General features: G+C 37.5%; 1 protein-coding gene across 2 annotated transcripts in view; it reads right to left on the bottom strand.

The window, feature by feature from the left end:
- The window catches only part of LOC149156867 (putative pre-mRNA-splicing factor ATP-dependent RNA helicase DEAH4), a 418919-nt gene that overhangs the window by 358498 nt on the left and 40145 nt on the right, over positions 1-20276 (bottom strand). For both annotated transcript variants that reach the window (XM_089438720.1, XM_089438721.1), the window contains exon 4: positions 10361-10578. In XM_089438720.1, the coding sequence (XP_089294846.1) occupies positions 10361-10578 (218 nt within the window). The remainder of the gene's footprint in view (positions 1-10360; positions 10579-20276) is intronic.

The raw sequence follows: 20276 nt of genomic DNA, 5'->3' as shown, positions 1-20276 counted from the left end.
TTAGAAGGAGTGAAAGCAAACCCTAGACCTAATGCCTAGTGACCAAATTTTGCTTGAAAACTCTTTGAAATGACAAAATTTGACCTTGACACTTCAAAATCACTTTGTAAGAGCATGTTTGATCACTGAAGGAAGGCTGGAAACACTGACACCAACACTACCTTCGGAAAAAATATCACAAGTTTTTCAACCTACAGCAACTCGAATAGCCCACTCGCACTACCCCCAACAAATCGATCTAGCAATTGGCAATCCAAACTGTCTCTGGCAACTCACACTAGTAAATTCGGCCTCACTCCTGCAAAATAATTCGACCTCCCTCTGTCACAGAGAAATTGAAATCATTGTGAAGAAATTACTTTGGCAAATCTATCATCAATTTCCCCTGTTGAAACCCTTGTTGCTGGTGTCTCGCACACTATCACTGCGCATCACTTGAACCTAAAAAGTGATCTCCAAGAGCCCCATCGATTTCTTCTTATAATCTCTCGTTGAGCAATCAACAACCATGATCTAATCATAATCGACGGCTAAGATCATCTTGACCCCATCAAGTCATTTTTCTAGAAGTCACTAGAAAGAAATTGACTTGTCTCAATTAATACTGATTAATTAACCCATTCCATAAGTTAGACTTCGAAAATAATTAAAACTAGTTAATAAATCTAATTAAGACATTTTCAATTTATAGAATAAATTGGGCTTGGAGATAATTAATCCACTTGTGTTTTTAGCCTCATTGACACCACTTGAGAATAGAACACTTGTCCGAGCTACACAAACTAACACCAAGAGTGTGGGAAATATGGGGAGTGTTCCCCCCTACCCTAGGGGATGTGAAAATTGTTTTAGTTTTTTACTAGAGGAATTGGCAAATAGGACAGTGTCGTACTCGCATAACATGGGGTCAATTTTGACGACTACAATTATAGGTGAACCACGCCACTCTCCAGCACGTGACCCACAAGTAAACACGAGGGATTTGAACCCGGAATCTCATGGAACATAAAACTTCATTATCACGGCAATCCACGACTGAGTTGCCCATGGGGACCTTCCCTGTGAAACATTGTTGTTACATTCCTAGTTGCACTTTTATTTAGTAGATTTGTAATCTGCCAGGTAGCAAATAGCCAAGTTGTTGGGTTCAAAGGAAATTTAACATAAACACTTTCGAAGCAATCCAAACACTGACAATCATGTCCTCAACTATCGAAATCTCTATAACTCCTATGCATTATTTGGTCAACTTCAAGTAGAGATTAAAAGTTTGTCAAATATGTCTTAAATCTAATATAATTCAAGTCCACTCCACTAGAAATTTACCAAATCTAGCAAAATTTATGACATTCCTATCTCTTAAAAACTTATGCCAAAATCACAAAAATTTAACTTTTGGATACACTTTTTAATCACATAGTTCAATCTCATTTACAATAAAACATTTGCCCACGCTAGAAGATTTGGTAATCATATGGCACTCAAGGATGACATTTAATCTCTTACAAGACACTGAAATTTACCATCCCTATTGGAACAATAGTAATAGTCAAACAAATTCCCTATAGACCAACTAGTAGTCGAATGGCTTAAATTGGTAGAAAAATGCAAAAAGCTCACCAAACAAATGAACTAATTCATCAAACAACAACATAATGAGTCCAAGGAGAAGCAAAGGTAGGATAAGACATCCATGTTTCAAAATATAATGATTTCCGAGCAATGAGTGCAACAACAACACTAATCCACGCCCATCGTTGTTCCCATCACCCTATGGCAACCAAATATATAGCTCATTAATTAAATATCCAAAATTAAGGAATACAAAGAAATCCATTAGGTTGAAATATAATCTATAACCAATCAAATGTATGAGAAATTATATGATCAGATTACTTATGAGGACCCCATATAAATATCTAAGAAAGAGTGCCCTTTCATTAAGATTTGTGTCCTTTAGTAGAGACGATCTTTCATTAGGATGTGTCTCCACTTGTTACATGCCCAAATCCATTTAAGTTGAATACCAAAGTTTCCATTCTTCACTTTGATGTCTCCCTTAATTGCAATATGTGGATTCATGGATCCATAATTTTAAAGCCTACTTAAAGTCAATCCAACACAATCGACCATGAGAAGATCATGATCGTCGAGATTCACATGCAAAAGCAAGCCCTCACATGTTATTAGATATACACAGAGTAATTGGATTCTTCCAACCAACCATGTGTCACCCAATGGGATGATTTCAAGGACATCATTCACAATAATTCTATCGCATTAGCTATAAGGATGTCATGCTTGCATGATGGTTTCAACTTTGCTAGTTTCTAGGCTAAATAGTTCAACAGATTATCAAGAGTCCAATAAACTATCAATCAAACTTGAGGTACAAGACTTAAAGGATGCTCTAAAATTTAATATCATTTGTAGCTTTTTCTCTGGACTACGAAAAGAAATAGAAAATCCCCTATCACTTCTTTACAGCAAAATTTCTAATTGGCTTCTAGAATAAGGGTCCCTCTTTGTCCCTTTTTTCTCCTCCTACAACTCCAAATCCATCGTTTAACGACGATGTTCGGAACACAAACCAAAGGAGCTATTGATACACTTGCTTCTATTGGTAATGTAAAGAAAAATATTACACCTTCCACAAGAGAACAGGTCACTCCATTAGATAATGACCATTGTTCCAAACGAAGAAAGCAAAGACCTTTCTTATTGAGCAGCAACAAATATATGAAGAATTTGAGGTACTTGTTACCCCTCATGTCAGCGGTGGTACATACAGAAAAAAATTGTAGTGTTTATCACCACCATTGTAAGCCCAAGGTCACAAGTCAAAAGCATTGTAACAACCATGTGAGGTACTACATTAGGTGTCCCAAACATGTATCTTGTTCTTATTTTTTGTATATTGTTGTCTTGGTCGGGCCATGGTTTGTCCCATCTAGTTCATTTCAAATTCCTCTCACCCTGTATACGATTGGAGGGCCTTAGGTGAGCTTACTTGAAGGGACATGGTTTTATGTGAGCCCACTTTTGTAGGTGTGATGATCGGTGTATGGGCCAATCTAGCCCATGTCAAGGTGCAACTAAGTGCTACCACATGTTTAGGGTCTCTAGAGTTTGCACGTGCCCTTGGCTTTGGTGCAGTATCTCTTAGACAACTCTCAAGCATGGAAATCTCTTTTTGACAACTCTCACATTTCCCGAGGCAATACATGCAACAACAAAACAAATCTAAAAGACAAAATCGAAAGGAATTTCCATGTTTTCATAAAAACACATCCATGAAATCCTTTTAGATTTCTTATTTTTTGGAAATACTTTTTATATAATCTAAGAATCCCTTTGGCTAAGTTGCAGCAACATAAGGGGCATATCTATGCCATGAAAATCACCTGTGACTTGCACTTTGTTTCATCCACACCCAATCAATTAATTTTGAACCTAGGTGTCCACATCAATATATGCCCAATCACCTTGCTGTTGTTGAAATATGTAACTAGGTTCGGTCTTCATAATGACATATATAATCATGATTTTATGTGTTTGATGTACTGAGAAAAATAAATTTGTTATTGTTTTCTTGAGGCATGTGTTTCATGCTCAAGAAGAATTTATTTTAGAGGTCAAGTTCCCATTGAGAGCTTCTAGGACTTATGAGTCAATGTCATGTATGAATGACCCATTTGGGCATGTCACTTATTGTAAAAAGAAATTATTAGAGTCAAAGTAAAGTCAAAATAACCCTCCAAGGCCTCTTTGATGTGTCAAGAAGCCTATATATACAACGATAGTCGACCACTTTGAAGGGCATTCAAGTAGCATCACAAAAGTTCGATCATTGGACAAGAAAGAGTCTCATATCAAGCAAAGAAGAGGAGGAAGATCGAAGAGATTTTTGGAGTTGTTTTGGGCTAATTTTGCTCACACGTGTGAGGAGAGTAGGGTTTATCCTACAGCAGCAAATCAGAGAGACAGTCAACTCAAGGAGGCCGAAACTGACGCATGAGACAATAGGGGGCCTGCAAATTAATAATTTTAAATTAACACACACAACATAAAACTAAACTGAAATCCACACACAATGAATGCACATAAAAACTCAGAAATAATTAATTAATAAATAAAATATTTACAGAACAACTCTTGGCCTACTCATTTGCCTCTCATTCCTCACTTACTCTTACTTATATGCCTCATGGACTCACCTACATTTATACAAGTGGATCTAAACCCAAAGTAGGTTCTAGATCCTAAACAAACTCCCACAATATCTCTCATGATCCATAAGATCTCTCACCTAATCCCTTATTTCTAGATAAGATATAACCAACCCACAATTCTCTCAATTCTTCCAAAATACTCTCGAACCTTCTCCTGTTTACAATAAATCTCATTCTCTCTCAAAACTATAGGAAAATACAATAATTAATTAAATCCTAACTTAGGAAACTAACTCTTCTAGTAAACATTCAACCCTAGGTTAGATGCTCATGCATCAAACTCCCCAGGTAAAAGATAATTATGGTCTCCCGACCATATGTCTTTATAAGTTCATTTGCAGTGAATCACTTGCTCTGTCATGTTGTTGATGTTTTGTGGTTGTCCTTTCCTGTCTTCCAAGCTTCCAAACTTTATGTTGCAATGCTCCTCCTTTGTTGATGTATATTCGAGCAGTCAAATGCAACATGTTGTTGTCTTTCTAGCTCATCTTGCAATATCTCAATTTATGCGCCTTTTCCATCAGTCCCCTTAATTCTTCAATTTCGATATCCAATCTAGTTTCCCGCTGAAATTTACTATTATTGGCTTGGAATATCAATTCATCAATACTAAATTGCAAATTACATTCAGGTTCCACATTTTCACTAATTGAACATTTCTCTTTCTTATCTGCAACTTGATTGGATTCAGGGTCCATCAACATCTTTTCTAGCAATTGTCGTTACATTTCATACGCATTTTACGATCTCTTTCAGAATTCATTTCAACAGACTGGTTTGAATCCCTACATGAAACATAATCAATGTCATGTCCATCATCTACAATATATCCTGCATCCACAAACCAATTGTCAGATTTGAAAACATAAGGCTTTATAGCCTCGACAAATGATTATGCCTTCAAGTCTTTATCCTGATCTCCCAAACATTTTGTGGCACCATCTATGGAAATCGAACACACATTCACATCAACAGATTTTATTTCAAATTCATCATCATCCTCACCAAGCATCGGTCCTTGTTCTGGTTCACAAATGAATACATTCATCTCGGTTATCTAGAGTTTTTCCACTTCCCTTAACAAAACTTCCAACTTGTGTTTTTGTCTCCTTGCAATCAATTGCTTGATTGGCCATGTAGTTGTCTTCTTCATTGCCCATCCATGTTCCTGATTCTGTAGTAGCTCCATCAATACGTCAAGTCGTGTCTTCAACTTAACAATCTATTTCTCGTACTCTTCATCATTTACGCCAACTATTATGGCATCACTATGACTCTTCTCTGAATTCTTCAAATGACTATCCATAGTCATTTTTATTTCCTTCTTCTTTTGCAAACTTCACCTTGTTCACTGTAAACTACAATTGAACTAACACCTTGCCAAGTTACTTCCTCTAACTTGGCCAATGGTTCATTCCACTTGAACCTTCTTTTTGAGCGCTCCTTGCTCCTTTGGCTATTGCACCTACTTATTTCATTCACTGAGAACTCTCGCTTGTCCTCTTCCTAGCTTTGGCCACATTTTATCTCAGTGCTGCAATCACATATTAATACATGCAACAACCGTTGCAATCTATAATTGGTGCAATATTTTTCAAGTTGTCATGATAATACATTGACTAGACTTTGGGTCTTGGGCTCTATCGATCATGCACCCAATTGTAATTGACGACTCAAACTTAAATGTATTTTTGACTTGACTTATGATTCTTTGACTCCAGACTTCTAATTTGGTATTAACTCTTTACATTAATGAACCTTAGGTATCGGGGACAATCGAAAATGCACCCTTTACATGACTTCTCAATTTTAATTGGACTCTAACCCAAAAGTTGATTACATCAATAATTTATCTTGAACTTGACTTGATAGATATTAACTCAACTCATGACCCACTAAGCATTTAAATTTGCATGACCCGTATTTCAACCAACAAAAATATTTACCATATGGACTGCTCCTTCATATACCCAGAGCATTCCTTTGGCGACTTCTCCTCTATGCAGGCTATAACAAGTTGGAACATATCTTGACACAGACTTCACTGATCAATAACTGCAATCTTTTTCTATAGTGTTCTCATGAAAGATATCACTTCTTTGACAAGATTTTAAAGAGTGATTGTTAAAAATTCAGTGATCTTAGACAATGATACCTTCTTCAAATCAACCAGCGAAAATTTCTCCTTAAATTGGATTGCAATTCTACGCCCTCTTCATGTCAATAACAACGATTTCATTGAATTGATGTATGGATGCTTTCACATGCCAACAAGCTTCCTCCATCATGGAATTGTTCAAACAATGGTGGTTTTCTGTAATTTGCAAACAGAATAACAATTTCTTTCATCCAAATTCTTTACGTAGGGTTACACACAGGTCAATGCTCTACGTAGATTATTGCTTTATCGTCTAACTTGACAACAAATTGGTAATGTGACCCTTCATATCCATTATGAGCGGCTGAGATTGTCCCACGATACACTACCACCAATGAAATGAAAAATAGAAATTCAGTCGTCCAACCTTGTAATCACCGTGATTTGAGAACTGAAATATAACCGATATGCATACGAGATGTTTATTTTTTTAACTCGCCTCAAACCATGATCTGTTCCATCCTCTACTCAACATGCCAATACTTCACAAATCTGCACGCAGTCCCTTCAATTGTCTCAGCAATAGACAACAACTCTTCACAGTAGCAATAGATCCCTTCACACTAGCAATCGTTTGGTACAACAACAACAATCAAGTTGGGAAACGTTCTTTTACTGCGTGCAGCGATTTCTCATAGGTTGTGATTAACTATCTCTGGCAGACTCCTCGTGTTGGGCAACAGACATGCTGACTATGGATCACAATCCACACCCTTCGATCTCATTCTTTAATTCTGCTATCATTAACCTACAGCAATTCTTCATATTCATTCCCAAAAAATAATTTTTCAGAGAAAAAAATATATATATATATTCCTCACCAGGACCTTTTTAATCTGTGTGATTTTCAAGTCCTATGTGTTTTCAACAACCTCTGCTACCTTTTCCAGCTAACTATGCTTTTCAGCGATCTCTTCTATCTCATCCTTGCTTTTGTTGTGTCCTTTAACTCCTCCACGCATTTGCGGTCCTCCAAAGACAGTGTCTTATTCGCCAAACGACGAATATGGTCTTCAAAAATCAGCTTCGTAAATAAAAAGAACTCAACCTATTAATTTGAAGATTAAAAGAAGCTCGGCCTTGATGAAACTCCAGGCAGATATGAAATTTGTCTTCACAAGTGTGTAATCTGACCACTGCAAATATTGGTTTCTCAAAGGAAAATACTCCAGCCACCAATAGAACTCAATCTTCTAAAGGAATAAGCAATCTGAAGCAGTCCAATCTTCAAGAGAGAGATCCTCCAACAAATAATTTTATCCACAAACTTAGATCCAAATCAATATTTTAATAAGCCACGGACAACAGATTCCTTTCCTCGACAGTGAGTTTCTCCACCTCTACCATCTTGGCAACCTTCTCTATGTCTTGGCCCATCTCTCACCTTAATTGTATCGTTACCTCCTCACTTCTATACATATTTAATGTTTGGCTCCCTTCTACCTCGATGCATGTGGGTGGCTAAGATCAACCTTAATCTGTATCTGTTGCAGATCACCATTGCGTCTCTTTGAATCTTGAGAAAAACTCAGATAAGATCTACAGTGTTCGTGCATCTACCCTTACTCCACTCCAGGCTCTTGCAAAACCCATGATATGCGCATTTGGTGCTTCGCCGAACAGTACATTATACCTTTCATCTTTAACTGGCAAACTGCAGAGTGAATAAAATACCTCGTCCTCTATCATAGGTCTTACGATGCGCTCCCAATTTTTCTATCATAGCTTCATGCTTCGGTTGCACTACTTTGGGTGCTTTCCCCACAACGTCTCTATGCGTGTTGAGTATGGTTGGTCACAGAAATCGCGAATACCTCCTCTTGTAGTTGCAGGCATCCCAACCTGACATTTAGTCAGCTATTTTCCTCGCTTGCTTTTCTCCACGGTCTCAATCTGCTATGCAATCTCTCCTCGGTAATCAAAACTTGAACAATGGGCGTCAATTTCATCGGCCTTGCCCCGACCTGGGCTTCTATGGTCTTGTCCCTCACTAGAGTCATTGCTCGATAGAAAGACCAAATTTTGCTCCAGCAATACTAAAGTGCTACACAAGTCCCTAGCGACTGCATATTCACTATACACCCTAGATCTCCATTAGTGGATTCTTTCTTCGCCTCTAAAATCATGAAAACCCCGACGCTCGTTCCCAACGTTCCAGCCTAGGAACTCCAATGCATGGTCTGCATTTCATGTTCATATCAAATTGCCGCAAGACCTCTTCTATAACATTAATGTCATCATTGTAATATCTACGGCCCTTAGCAACGAGAGTTGTCGGCTACACAGAATCCGAACCTAGTGTTCCAGTTGACGGCCTAATATCATCGTACGTTGCAGGAATTGTGCCAATTTGTCTCTTGGTTGCCAGTGTTCAATCATTGGACTTGACGAGTGGGGCATTCTTCTTCTTCTATGAGTAGAATTCTTTGATCCCTGTGTTCCTCCTCAACGTCTTCAAATCACTGCTGCAAATTCAAACAAAACAACAATTCACAACTACACAACAATCTTGTGCTCTGATACAAAAATGACGCAGCAGACCATAGGGAGCCTGCAAATTAATAATTTTAAATTAACACACACAACATAAAACTGAACTGAAATCCACACACAATGAATGCACATAAAAACTCATAAATAATTAATTAATAAATAAAATATTTCCAAGACAACTCTTGGCCTGCTCATTGGCCTCTCATTCCTCACTTACTCTTACTTACATGCCTCATGGTCTCACCTAGATTTATACAAGTGGATCTAAACCCAAAGTAGGTTCTAGATCCTAAACAAACTCCCACAATATCTCTCATGATCCATAAGATCTCTCACCTAATCCCTTATTTCTAGATAAGATATAACTAGCCCTCAATTCTCTCAATTCTTCCAAAATACTCTCGAACCTTCTCCTAGTTACAATAATTCTCATTCTCTCTCAAAACTATAGGAAAATATAATAATTAATTAAATCTTAACTTAGGAAACTAACTCCTTTAGTAAACATTCAACCCTAGGTTAGATGCACCTGCATCATAAACAATTCAAGGAGAAAAGACATCTTGCAGGCTGAAGTCACAAAGGGACTAGCTCAAGCCTAGTGAAGCAGAAAAAGGGCTAAATTTGCCCTAATTCTGTCACACGTTCAGAAGTTGCAGTCATCTACTAGAGGCCGAGAATTTCAGACTAGGGTTGCAGGGCCGAGGGTTAAAGACGAAGGAGAGAGTATAGCAGTATCAAGAAGAAGTTGACTTTGACTCAAGGCAAGGATTGACTTGGTCTTGGAAGGGTTATTGGTCAAGGGTCTAGGTATTGGAATTCGTCAATTGAAGATTCTATAAGAAGAAGAATTCTCATGGGTTTTCCTCTCAAGTTTGGAGAGGTTTTGGCCCTGGCTGATCACCTACATCTTGTGTACTTTGTCTTATTGTTCTTTATGGTTTGATAGTTGTTTGATGAAGAAAACACTAATAATAATCAAGTGAAAAGAAGAAGCTAATCTAAAGAAGTAAAAACACATCACAAACAGTTATCATCAAAAGACAAATCACCTACATTGCTGCCCCTAGATTTCTCAACAACTGATTGCTGCCAGACCACACCCCCACAGGCTCCTTTCAAATATTTACATGAGAAACATATGAATATTGACTAAAAAGTGAATATTTCTGTGTCAACAACCTCTCCTTGTAATTACAACAAATAAAGAATGCATTCAGCATGTGAATGGATAAGTATAATGTAGTCTTCCCAAAGACATGTTCTTGTATATAGATGCAATACAAGACAATAGGACGCATTACAAATAAGATGCAAATTTTGACAGCCAACGCTATGTATACATCAACTTAAGAGCAGTGCAAGAACTAAACATGATCAAACAGTTGAGCACTTAAGATCAGAGACTATTTAGTACATAAATTGTGTTGTCAAAATCTAAGTATTATAAGTAAGGAAATGGGCTAAACATTCTCACCTATAGCTGTCTGTAATGAAGATTCAAGGTAACTGACAGGTCGATCTGTACTGTATAATATCTCAACAGGGAATAACTTCCCTGGAATATTCAGAACAGGACACTTGAAGAAAAAATTTGAAAACTTTTCACCATCCAATGTTGCTGATGTGATCACAATCTTTAAATCTTGAGATCGCCTCATAACCAGTTTTTTCATCAAACCTAACAATATGTCCCTGCAATGCAAAAAAAAAACTCAGAACTCAAGTCGTCACCATCGTCCATAACTAGTCCTTATTATCATTGAGCTAAAGCATCTTAACCAAACAAGAAAATCTCAAAAGATTTCCAATCGTTGAAATAAATAGTCAAACATCAACAACACACTATCTTTCGAATTTATAAACCCACAATCTATCAGGAAAAGCATAGCCACGATCTAGCCATTCCAGTCAACATCCTATTGCCTAACTTGAAAACCTCAACTAACATTTATGAGTGATGGAAGACAAATAAGAATAGAAAACACAATGCATTAATGATAAGCTTATTAAACATCAATTTATTACAAACAGTAATACATTCAATAATATCATTAAATTATATCACCTACATAACTTAAGAACACCTGAGACCTGCCACTCAAAAATATAATAAATCCTAATTCCAAATATCCATAATAGCCAGTTGGTTGTCCTCTATATTCACCGTATCCCTAAATTTTACAAACTTGTTTCTATTCACGGTTAAACTTGATGCTTGGATGGTAGTGGTGATATATTCCTTTGTGTTGATTGATGATGATGACATGCTCTCAGATGCCATCAATGTTGCAAACATCCGCAACGAAAAAATTGTAAGAATAAAGAAAATAACGATCAAAACCACCAAACATCAGCAAAATTAACATAACACCAATATATCAGTAAAAATCGGCAAACATCAGCTAGGCCAAAAAATCATGATTTCGCAATAAAATTGAGATATTATCGGGATGTTTGCAACACTGGATGCTATCATGTGATGTTGGTGGTTATTGTTAGACTTGATCAGATAGACAAACAGTTTCATGGAGTACTCACCTCTTTGTCATGCCTTGGAGCACCCTATAGTTTTGGTAATAATATGCTACTTGACTTTTGTATAGGAATGCTCTAATTCCTAAGGTATCTATTCTACTCGTAAAATAATATTCGATGAGATAGACAACAGATCTTGCAAAGCGCTCACCCCTTGGTACATTTTGGAAGCAACCTAGTGTTTCAGGCTAGTATTGGAAAGGTTGATGACGTCCCATTATGTACCTATTGTAATACTTGATGTGATAAGGCAATCAATCTTGGGGAGCTCTCTACTCTTTCCTGGATTATCAGCATTTGACACAACAATCAGGTAATTTTAGCTTATGGACGAGGACAGCTGATGTGGCGCCAATTGGTTGGCGTACCTGAGAGTTTAGTGTCTATCTTGACCTCATGATGCTAATTGTTGGAATAATCAATTGTCCTAGTGGAGTGCTCTACTCTTTCATGGTCTTTCAGGATTCCATGGTATGTATGGAGGGACCAACCCACTCATTATTGCACAGATAAACTCATTGCTAGAGCACTTGGCCTTTTTATTTTTATTGTGTTTTGACGTTCAAATTGCACTCTGTGATAATTATACACCTCATTATCATGGAGCACTCCCTTACTTGTACATACGTCGAGGAATTCTCCTGGATCAAGGTTATTGGATAGTGGTTGTTGCACATTTGTGGAGGTTGCTGGATTTTTTATGATTTGACACTTGATCTATGGTGTCTATCTGATGCTAGTCAACCTCCTATCATGAGATCTATTACCACCTGAACTAGCACCCCTGTCAAAAATCCCAACATGTACTAACTTGAACTAGCACCCTCAAGGTGGATACCTCAACATACTAGTCCGCAAGCTGGTCTCACAAGGAGGATGGTTCAACAATAAAGCATCAACAAGTGTGCAACAAACAATTCAAGCTTAAGATCTGAAATGTAACAACCTTCCATAAATGTGCCAAAGGCTAGCTCCATAAAGCAAGAGATCAATCAATGCATCATAAAATAATGTGCAATCTGCTAGATCCTTGGAGGAGGGAGTCAAAAACAAGCCATGTGTCACCATCAACCATATGCCAAGTCATCCAAGCGATCAAACAACTCATCAAGAAGGGGGACAACCACAAGCAAAGGATACATCAATTACATAATAAGTGTGTATATGCCTCCACATGTGAGCCAAAGAAAGGGAGCACTACACATAGCATCATGATCCACCTCATCGGCAACCCATCTTTGTGCAAAAGACATCACAAGAGCCGGGGCATTATAGTAATAAGTCTCTAACAATGCTAAAACCCACTCATCAAAGTAATAAACCATATGAGAGGATGTCTATGCTCCGAGATCGTATTCTTCAACCTCCTACTCATATTCTTCATAATCTTCAAATACTCAATGAAACTCTACCTGGTGGATCACTTCCTTCTTCACGAAGTTAACCTCTGACAAGGGCACAAAGAGACAAACCGATATCAGCACAACTCCCGACTCCAAATCAGTGTGGACCCTATTACCACAAAATCTAGTAGGCCTTTGAGAGGGAAACCCTACAAGACAAGAGCTAGACAAAGTGTTAAAAATGGGTAGGAGACCTTTTACCCACCACCTGTGGGTATTGTATATAGGAAAAAAAATCTCCTAGATGGTCCTCAGCCGGCAGATAGCTCGATGTGCCATTTTCTATTCCACCTGAGCCAGCCATGTGATCCCTCACCCATCTGTTATGAATGTATGTTTGAAGGTGGGCCTCCTGACCCCAAAGGTATGACTTTTCATTGGTTTAGTTGAGTAATTTTGTTTAATTTTCATGGGCACTTTTGGGCATGGATTGATGGGGAGACTCAGCAGAAAGAGTGGGTTAGGTCTGTATTCTTGTCTCCACTTCCTGATTTCGTGGTTACCCTTGTATCCTAGTCCGATGGGATCCCCTTTACTGGCCATTGGCTTTAGGGATGGCACTACATAGGAAATCTCGATTTTGGTTGTGTGGTCTCGTTTCCTAATACCACCTACATTACTCCCCTTCCACTCCTTTTAGCCCCATTCATCTCTTTCACCATCCAAGTCCACATGTGTCCACTGGGTCCACATAGGGTTAGCCTTCCCCTCCCCCTCCCCTTGTCCACACCTTGGGTCAGGCCTGGAACGATGCCTCAGAGGTTGATGCAGCTTAAAAGAAAATAAAAAGCATAATTTGGCCACTCTCGACAGGAAATGTACCACAAAATGCAAAAGATGGTCGAGACATACAAATTTAGCACGTGGGCAAAAGCCAATATGAGCTCTACCCCTTATCCATGGCCATCACCCTGGTTCCTATGGGCCCTAGATGAGCCCCCTCCATCATTAAGGAACCCATGATTGTCCCAACTCCTGGTGGGTGATGAACTGCGCCACTTTAAGGGGGTATCCACTGCTATATATTACACATCATACTCTCCTCCCCTGGAACCCCGAGCAATTATGAAGAAAAATCAATAAAGGCAAAAAGGCATATGAAGAAGGGTGGAAAAACCAGGGTCAAGGTAACTCACGTACCACGATTTGCTCCCTCCTACACTCATATACCCAGGTGTGGGCTTCCCCTTATTATAGCTACCCTTGTACCATGACATGTGGTAGGCTGATTACCCTAATCCCCATTCCATTCCATTACTATATCATTTTCCACCTACCACTTGAGGGATGTACCATGGACATGCCACCACTCGTTGATTGCGCATGTTCTACCTTTTGGATGAGGAGGATGCACCTAGTTCACCATGCCCAATCGGCTCCACACATGCACCATACACTTGGTAAATGTTCTAGGGTCCAGAGGATGTCTCCCGTGGCAGAGGGAGCGCCTAGATTATCATCCTAGCCTTTATAGATGGTTTACAGGCATTTTCGATCCACTTGGAGACCCATGAAGATGTCCTTGTGCCACTACACCCACTTGGGAGCATCACAGGTTCTTGCTTGAAAAATAAGGGGCCAACCCTCGTCCACTATGTTTGGAGTTCAACTCTTCCTCATGGCACCCCTTGGACTTCATTAGGCCTCCTCAAAGGCCCAACGACTCACTTTGTCCATCATTTTACCCTCTTAAGAGGCTTCTTATTATATTATTGAGCTATTCGGTGGGCTTGTCACCAAAAGTATTGTTATTATGCACATTATTTTATTTTAGGGGCATTATTAGTCCAAATTAGGCCATTTGAATCCCTTATAAGACTATATAAATAAAAGAGAAGCATTTTCTCTCATTCATCATCACTTGGATTGGATTATTTTCTCTTGTGAGATTTTCGCTATCCCTTTTGGAGGACGAGTTTGGATGTTATGGATGAATTTTGATGTTTGGATATCTCTCTCTTGTCTTGGAGCTTCATTATTGGCATAATTTGATGATTGGATATACTCTTTTATACATGTAAGTACTCTTTTAATGTTTATTCCTGTCATTTACTTTTGTCACATGAATGTTGCTAGGATTTTCGCTATACAAGTTTGAAATTTACTACTGCTCTATATGAAATTGTGGGAATTTTTGTTTTTTATAGCATTGCATCATGTCATGGGCCATGTATGAATGGGTGAATGTTCCCAAAGATAATTTATGTTAAATACATCTTGATAAGTCATCATTTATTGCAAACTGAAGTATAAAGCCCTTGCAGTAGTTGTTCTCATGCTCTAAATGCCATGCAAAGTTGTTGAAGGCCTCCTTGATTGGGTGTGTTGACCACTGGAGTGACAACTAAACATTATCTGAAGACTCCATGCCCAAGGATGTACGAAAGGATGCTTGTACCATCATAGATCATCATATTACCAGAGTTTTTCAACTCTACTTCTTATCATTTTCTGTTGTACCCAGATTCCACAAGCCCTACGGGGATGATGTAAAGCACTGCTAATATGATGAGTTTGAGTCATGTAACAGGCCTAGGTAGCTTGGGACCTTGTCATTAAATGAGTATTACTATGGGAGGTTTTTTTCACTTGGTTAATTATCATCTCCTTACGAGGACTTAATAATTAATTGAGTTTTTTCTTCCAAGCATAACCCCAAAGATGGAGTACGGCTTGATGTTGAGGCCTTAGGTGAGTCCTAGTGTCTAGAGTCATTATATATTACCATACTAGATCACTCGTAAAGTTTCATGGAATTTGGTTAGGTCTAGGGGGTCATTTTTTTTTATTTCCCGCAGGGTGGAAATTGGAATAAAATTTGTATCTAAAATGTAATAAGTGATGTCTAGAGCAGTTGTATGAGGTATGAGTAATAAACATTGCACCTCTCACCCTCAAATTTCTATTAAAACACACTTTGAGGGGTTAAAAATGTGTTTTCGACCCTCAAAACCTACTTTTCCTAAGTTTAGTCGAAAAAACGGCAATAAATTAAGCCAACAATTAAATAAATGGAGAAAAATAAATATCTACACATGCCAAATGAGATGGAAAATCATGGAGGAATTAAAGTGAAGTCCCAAGGTAATGTGGACTCCTAAAATCAAAGAAAAAATATGTGCTCCAAGAAAATTGAATTTTCGGAGGGGACCACAAGATTCCAAGGAAAAACACATTTATTAAGGGAATTCGAATTGCTTGGATGAGTGATCATTTTGGTGGCCTTTGACTTGGAGTTTGACTGAAGATGAGTGGAGAGTGGTCTCCTACCACTCCACTCCCATACACACTTGTCCCTCCTCAACAACGAGTTAGCTCCTCTCAAGGATTGTGTGGGCCTCTCTGGGGAATTCAAATTGCATGATGGAGCTTTGGGATTGTCATCATCACACTTGGCATTTAGCTCTTCATTGGGATCTCCACCCATTCACCTATATAATTGAGCCTTGGGCTCTCATTTTGATCTTTTGCAACAAGCTATTGTGCTTGGGAAAGCTATGCTTCTATGCACATTTGTTTTTCATATGAATAAAAAGACTTTGGGGTTCATTCATGGGTGTTTCTCTCTTGGAGTTTGTGCTTGGCTCAATGATGGTATAATTCTCTACTTGTGTTTAATTTGATTTCATTTTCTCATATGTTTTTATAGAATTGTGAATATATAGCTATCTTACATTTGCAATTGGTTATTTGATATGCTCTAGGCTAGATAACTCGATCTATTTTCATACAAATTCTAAAGTTCTCTTGTCATTGTTTATTGATTTAATCCATATGAATTAATGTGCATTTGAAGTTTTGTAGAGGTCATCTTTTGGATCAACTAGCAAGCATGAGGGGAAGTCTTCAAGAGACCAACCCACTCTTGGCATAGCTTTCAAGGAGCTCCTATCGTTATTTGAATCTTAATAGCTTATCTTTTGAAAGTGTTGGTTTTGCAGGGGTCCTTTTGACATAGTTTGTGCTTAAGTCAATTATTTCAAGCAAATCTACATCTTATACTCTTGTGTTTTCATTTATTTATCTAGCTAATCAAGAACTTCTTATAAGCTAAACAAGTGATGGGGTCTTTTCCCATCACTTAATTTAGTTTTTGTATATTATTTTGTAGATTTATCATCCACATACATGCTCTCTTTTCACACTAACTTTGGTTTTAGTTTTGCAACCCTAAAATCCTTTCTTGTAGGTTCTCTCAAGCTTCAAGATTCATTCCAAGGAGGTTGTCGGCATTAGGAGAGTTTGAGAATAAAAAGATTTCAGGGTTCATTCATGGGTGTTTCTCTCTTGGAGTTTGTTCTTGGTTCAATGATGGTATAATTCTCTACTTGTGTTTAATTTGATTTCATTTTCTCATATGCTTTTATAGAATTGTGAATGTATAGCTATCTTACATTTGCAATTGGTTATTTGATATGCTCTAGGCTAGACAACTCTATCTATTTTCATACAAATTCTAGAGTTCTCTTGTCATTGTTTATTGATTTAATCCATATGAGCTAATGTGCATTTGAAGTTTTGTAGAGGTCATCTTTTGAATCAACTAGCAAGCGTGAGGGAAAGTCTTCAAAAGACCAACCCACTCTTGGCATAGCTTTCAAGGAGCTCCTATCGTTATTTGAATCTTAATAGCTTATCTTTCGAAAGTGTTGGTTTTGCAGGGGTCCTTTTGACATAGTTTGTGCTTAAGTCGATTATTTCAAGCAAATCTACATCTTATACTCTTGTGCTTTCATTTCTTTATCTAGCTAATCAAGAACTTCTTATAAGCTAGACAAGTGATGGGGTCTTTTCCCATCACTTGATTTAGTTTTTGTATATTATTTGTAGATTTATCATCCACTTACATGCTCTCTTTTCTCACTAACTTTGGTTTTAGTTTTGCAGCCCTAAAATCCTTTCTTGTAGGTTCTCTCAAGCTTCAAGACTCATTCCAAGGAGGTTGTCGGCATTAGGAGAGTTTGAGAAGGAGGCTAGGTCGTGCATCATTTTGGAGCTTATATTCACTAATTGTAGAATCACTTCATCTCTCTTGAGGCTCCCATAGCTTGAAGAAATCTCTTTCTTGTTTCAAGATTTCACATTGTATCTTTCCATTACTCATTGGGCAGCCCTCTAAGAGGCTCTAACCTCATTATAACACCATAATAATAAAACTTCTATTTTTGTTATGGGAGCGTGGTTGGTTCAAAACGTCGATTCAAACAATAATGGATGCGATGATTCCGGAAGAAAACTCTACACAAAATACAAATCGCAAAAGCCTCAAAACAATAATTTAATTATTCCTTCGGCAAATTTAATGCAGTAAAGTTCATTAATTAAGAAAGATTTTAATGTGGCGAATGTCAAAATCAAAAAGGGACTTAATTAAATTCTTAATGTGCCAGAGGCCACATAAAAAATTTAAACTTGAAATGTGAAGGCACAAAATTTAATTTTTTTTAGATTTTAAATCTATTTTAAAGTCAAAAATAAAATAAACGAATTTTTTTAAAAATTTTGTTTTGTTTAAAAAAAACAAGGACATTTAAAAAAAAAAATCGAATACTTTTGAAGCTCAAAACCAAAACCTTAAAAAAATGAGAATCGAATAAAACTAAATAATTTGATTATACGCTTTGAAACTAACCCTAAAGAACAAAATACAATAGTACAAAGGAAATCGAGAGAGAGAGAACTGCAGGGATGCAAATGGAGGAAGGAAAAAGGAGTCGACGCAAGAAGCAAGGGAGGACATCGAGTAGTGACGTAGCAGAGGGAGCAAATGCAAGTAGCGGCAGATGGAAGAGTGACGGCAGAGGAGTTTTGCAAGTCGAGCAAAAAGGGATAAATGGATGTTGGAGCAGCGAAAAGGGAAATAAGAGGCAAGTCAAGGGAGGGGTTCGAGCTATGGTCGCGGTAGATTTAAGATGCAGACAACAAATAAATGGAGCAACGCTAGCAAGGAAGATAAGGGGTCACTTGCAGGCAGCAAGGAGGAACGTGAAGCAGCAAGGAAGAGCAAAAAAAACTCATGCAGCCCTGAGATAATCACGTGCAGAGAAAGGAAAAACGCAGAGGGAGAACGGAGAAAAAAAAAACGCAAGCAGAGGGAAATGCGACGAAGACATGTTTTAACAAGTCGATTTTCTACTTCACAAAATTGATGAATTTCTTCTCAAAATTTCGGTGATTACTGCAAATAATTCAAGGGTAAATTCACCAAAGAATCAACGCCAAAAAAATTTCAAACCTCAAAGGGCTTCCGCCCTTAAATTTTTTGTTCAACCATATGAAAAGGGGAGAGCTTATCTCTCAAAATTAAACTTAATTTATCCTTGCAAAATGGTATTGAGGCCAGATCTTGGCCCCAAGGTCTAGATCTAGCTTCAAATTAAATTTTTCCTTCAAATTTGCACCAGCAAAACAAAAACAAAAAATACCCAAATCCCAAATATATAAATATGAAAAAACACCAAAACCGAAGTGAAAAAAATAAAAAATAAAAACTTCAAATCTATACAAAAAAATTCCATATCTATGCACAAAGGTTGCAGACCTATCAGATTTGAAGAGTATGAGTCCAACTTGGCTCCCAGATCTAATGATCTAAGGCTCTTCCTAGCCAGATCTATCAATTTTTCCACAAAATATTTAAAAGATAAATTTTGGTTTTTTATAGAGGTACTAGCCCAAAAACACCCTGCAGAAATAAAAATAAAAATTATCGTTAGATAAATCCTGGAGCTTATATGAGGTAGGCTCTTCAGAAAACATATGTTGAGAGTTGGCTGGTCCAACCAAGGACTATCCTCAAACGCTCAATGAAAACCTGAGAGATCTTCTGCAAACACTAGATCAACTATCAAATCAAGTAGAGAAATAGGATAACAATAAAATTATGAAGAAATAAAGATACATGCTAATTCAATCAAAATTAAAAATGTTACCCTAGATCCAACAAACTGAATAAGGTACATGTATTCAAATTATTCTAAGAAAGCTATTGATTAATAGTTTTCACATAATATTAAGCAAAAATTAAAACAATGTTACCATAGATTCATGAAGAAGAACACCACCGCAAGTTGAAACCCCAAAGACTTTTGCATTTATTCCAGAAAATATACAAGAGAGCTTGAGAGCTTAGTACACGATTCAAAGATCGGATGAAAAAATAGACTGACACTGACCTCTAATTTATAGATAAAATCTCCAATGGCTAGTTGGCTTGATCCCTATCAAATTAATTTCGACCATTCATAAAGATTTCATTAACCTTTAATCATCACCGTCTAAATTATTTATTTTTTGAGAAAAAATCCAATTTTTCATTTAATTGACTTTTAATTAACTCAAAACTAATAAATGTGAGTTAATTTCCTCAAAAATTTGGCTTCGACTTAACCACCAAGGCCCAAGGGTCCAAAATTTCTTGATTTCTTCAATATTCCCTTTGTCGGGGACCTT

Source organism: Pinus tabuliformis, chromosome 9, assembly GCF_031772625.1.
Source record: "Pinus tabuliformis cultivar Carrire ecotype Pingquan chromosome 9, CPIR1, whole genome shotgun sequence".
Classification (NCBI taxonomy): domain Eukaryota; kingdom Viridiplantae; phylum Streptophyta; class Pinopsida; order Pinales; family Pinaceae; genus Pinus; species Pinus tabuliformis.
The sequence above is the reverse complement of the archived record's forward strand: the minus strand, read 5'-3'. Positions and strand labels throughout refer to the sequence as shown.